Genomic DNA, 2,462 nt, shown 5'->3' on the forward strand with positions numbered 1-2,462 from the left:
TGTGTACATTGTGTGTACATTGTGTGAACGTTGTGTGGACGTTGTGTGAACGTTGTGTGTACGTTGTGTAACGTTGTGTAACGTTGTGCGTACGTTGTGCGGACGTTGTGTGGACGTTGTGTGGACGTTGTGTGGACGTTGTGTGTACGTTGTGTGGACGTTGTGTGGACGTTGTGTGGACGTTCTCCATGTGCTGAAATGATATTATGGAGAAACTGAAATCCCTGTCTGGTTTTATGTCTCTCCTACAGAGCCATGTCGTTGGACAATCAGCTGGTTGTCTTGTCGGCCAGGGCGGCTGATGCGGGCGGTACTACGTACAGGCGGTCAACGGGCTGACCGGACAGAACCACACCTCTCCCTCTGTCTACCTCAGCATGGCTGGTAAGACAAGTCATGTCTACAACCTGTATATACACAGGTAGACTATACCTCCACGATACTGTCCTCTATACCTCCACTATACTGTCCTCTATACCTCCACTATACTGTCCTCTATACCTCCACTATACTGTCCTCTATACCTCCACTATACTGTCCTCTATACCTCCACTGTACTGTCCTCTATACCTCCACTATACTGTCCTCTATACCTCTACTATACTGTCCTCTATACCTCCACTATACTGTCCTCTATACCCTACTATACTGTCTTCTATACCTCCACTATACTGTCCTCTATACCTCCATTATACTGTCCTCTATACCTCTACTATACTGTCCTCTATACCTCCACTATACTGTCCTCTATACCTCCACTATACTGTCCTCTATACCTCTAATATACTGTCCTCTATACCTCCACTATACTGTGGAAGAGAGAGAGAGGAGGAGGAAAGAGAGAGAGAGGAGGAGGAGAGAGAGAGAGAGGAGGAGGAAGAGAGGAGGAGGGACGGAGAGAGGAGGGGAGGAGAAAGAGAGAGAGAGGAGGAAGAGATAGAGAGGAGGAAGAGAGAGAGCAGAGGAGGAGGAAGAGAGAGAGAGAGGAGGAAGAGATAGAGAGGAGGAAGAGAGAGAGCAGAGGAGGAGGAAGAAGAGAGAGGAGGAGGAGAGAGAGATGAGGAAAGAGAGAGAGAGAGGAGGAGAAGGAAGAAGAGAGAGGAGGAGGAGGAGGAGGAGGAAGAGAGAGAGAGGAGGAGGAATAGAGAGAGGAGGAGAAGGAAGAAGAGAGAGGAGGAGGAGGAGGAAAGAGAGAGGAGGAGAAGGAAGAAGAGAGAGGAGGAGGAGGAGGAAGAGAGAGGAGGAGGAGGAGGAAGAGAGAGAGAGAAGGAGGAATAGAGAGAGGAGGAGAAGGAAGAAGAGAGAGGAGGAGGAGGAATGTGATGTGTCCCTTGTGTCTGTGTGGTGTTTTAATTAGACTCTCTTTATGGGGCTGTATGCTGTGGTTTACACTGTCACACACACTCACACACACGCTCACACACACACACACACACACACACACACACACACACACACACACACACACACACACACACACACACACACACACACACACACACACACACACACACACACACACACACACACACACACACACACACACACACACACACACACACACACACACACTCAGACACCTCCTCCACTAAAGTGGAACTGACAGCGTTTCAGCAACATCTTGTTAACATGTGTTGATCTACACCCCAGGAAGAATCTGACAGGCCACCACTTAGATATGGTCATTTTCACCTCTTAAATAAATCGACTGTATGGGAAGGATGTATATATAACGAGTTTGTGTAGATATAGAAACATAGAGCGCAAAAAGAGTTTGCTGGAAAGAGTTTGTGTAGATATAGAAACATAGAGCTGGAAAGAGTTTGTGTAGATATAGAAACATAGAGCTGGAAAGAGTTTGTGTAGATATAGAAACATAGAGCTGGAAAGAGTTTGTGTAGATATAGAAACATAGAGCTGGAAAGAGTTTGTGTAGATATAGAAACATAGAGCTGGAAAGAGTTTGTGTAGATATAGAAACATAGAGCGGGAAAGAGTTTGTGTAGATATAGCAACATAGAGGGCCTGTCATCATTCACTATGAACTGGACTGTGTGTTTACAGAAACTATGAACTGAACTGTGTGTTTACAGACAGTAGGACCTGTCCGTCACTATGAACTGTGTGTTTACAGACAGTAGGACCTGTCCGTCACTATGAACTGTGTGTTTACAGACAGTAGGGCCTGTCATCATTCACTATGAACTGTGTGTTTACAGACAGTAGGACCTGTCATCATTCACTATGAACTGTGTGTTTACAGACAGTAGGACCTGTCCGTCACTATGAACTGTGTGTTTACAGACAGTAGGGCCTGTCATCATTCACTATGAACTGAACTGTGTGTTTACAGGCAGTAGGGCCTGTCATCATTCACTATGAACTGGACTGTGTGTTTACAGGCAGTAGGGCCTGTCATCATTCACTATGAACTGGACTGTGTGTTTACAGACAGTAGGACC

The 2,462-nt window shown here is 46.1% G+C and overlaps 1 protein-coding gene across 1 annotated transcript in view; it reads left to right on the top strand.

The window, feature by feature from the left end:
• Positions 1 to 312: 312 nt before the first annotated feature.
• The window catches only part of LOC124025092 (protein sidekick-1-like), a gene marked incomplete at its 3' end in the record, with an annotated part of 64,116 nt that continues 61,966 nt past the window's right edge, over positions 313 to 2,462 (top strand). The window contains exon 1 of the mRNA XM_046338758.1: positions 313 to 384. Coding sequence (XP_046194714.1) covers positions 378 to 384 — 7 coding nt within the window. The remainder of the gene's footprint in view (positions 385 to 2,462) is intronic.

This window comes from Oncorhynchus gorbuscha, unplaced genomic scaffold (assembly GCF_021184085.1).
Source record: "Oncorhynchus gorbuscha isolate QuinsamMale2020 ecotype Even-year unplaced genomic scaffold, OgorEven_v1.0 Un_scaffold_2165, whole genome shotgun sequence".
Taxonomy (NCBI): Eukaryota; Metazoa; Chordata; class Actinopteri; order Salmoniformes; family Salmonidae; genus Oncorhynchus; species Oncorhynchus gorbuscha.